This window comes from Phytophthora parasitica (assembly GCF_000247585.1).
Source record: "Phytophthora parasitica INRA-310 unplaced genomic scaffold supercont2.44, whole genome shotgun sequence".
Classification (NCBI taxonomy): Eukaryota; Oomycota; class Peronosporomycetes; order Peronosporales; family Peronosporaceae; genus Phytophthora; species Phytophthora nicotianae.
This window is the reverse complement of record NW_008649030.1, coordinates 310299-311369: the sequence shown is the minus strand read 5'-3', so window position 1 is coordinate 311369 and position 1071 is coordinate 310299. Positions and strand designations below refer to the sequence as shown.

Genomic DNA, 1071 nt, shown 5'->3' with positions numbered 1-1071 from the left:
CGTCGGTCGGTCTGCTGCTGTGCTCAGTGGGGTTTGTCGTTGCAACTATAGTCTCGGAAGTTTCGTCGCTTTCACACGAGATGGCCCTGATTAGGAAGGCGAGTATGAATGTTGCCACGAGTTTCGCGACCTGGTGCTTCATCGCCAAGTCAGCAAATCGGGAAATGACCTCTGTATCGTAGGCTATGGAGACTGTAGTGCGGAGTCCTACTACGGGCAGGTTTCTAAACTGGATGCAGCAGTTGGTGGACCACGCTGGCCCGGCAAAGTAGCACTGTCGGTGGTACCTGGACGAACATATCACAAAAAGAACTTTTTCTGCGGTTGGTGAATGAAGTACAATCAAACAAGATGCCGTGATAGTACTACAGTACTAATGATAACCTTTACTTCTCTTCTTTACCTAGAGGAGAAAGATTTACTGAATAAAGTGGATAACCAAACTCCAAAGTTAAACGTGCCTCTCCAATTGCTTCCTGTAGTCGACGAGTTGAGTTCTTGCTCGCCACTGCTGGTCGCATCGCTAATTTCTTGACGACTTGAATCAAGGGAAACACCAGACGTAGAGTCTTGGAGAGATGACTGTGGTGCCGGTGTGGATGAGTCACTTCCTGGCGACGTTGTTGTGGGATTTTCAGCTGGAGTCAAATCACTACTGGCATCGGAAGATGTTGACTCTGTGGTATTTGTCGCTGGATTGGCCACACCTCCTATCGCCGACTGAAAAGTTGATACTGGCGTGTCTGGTGTAGCTGGCGTTCTTGGTGCAGAGCTTTCGGAGGTCGAAGTGCTACTTGTACTGCTGGGATCACTGGGGAACGAATTCGGGGCCCCAGACGATGTCGGCGAGTTGTCATTGTTTGGAGTGAATTCCGTTGATACTGGGGGTGGTGGAGGTGGGGTTGCAGGAACTGCGGGGCTGTTGGTATCACCTGTGGCCAAGTGAAAAGTGGACTCTGGCGTTTGCACAGGAGGAGTAGCGGGCGTATTGGCAGTGGTTCCTGTTGCGTCTGCGACGGATGTTGGAGCATCTGTGACTTGCGGATTCGACGAAGGTGTAGTTGCATCGGT

General features: G+C 50.9%; 1 protein-coding gene across 1 annotated transcript; it reads right to left on the bottom strand.

The window, feature by feature from the left end:
• Positions 1-399: 399 nt before the first annotated feature.
• On the bottom strand, positions 400-1067 carry PPTG_15072 (hypothetical protein; the record flags this gene model as incomplete). The annotated part of the gene is made up of 2 exons (XM_008912078.1): positions 400-1001; positions 1052-1067. 2 exons carry the CDS (start codon positions 1065-1067, stop codon positions 400-402), a joined length of 618 nt encoding a protein of 205 aa, XP_008910326.1.
• Positions 1068-1071: the final 4 nt, after the last annotated feature.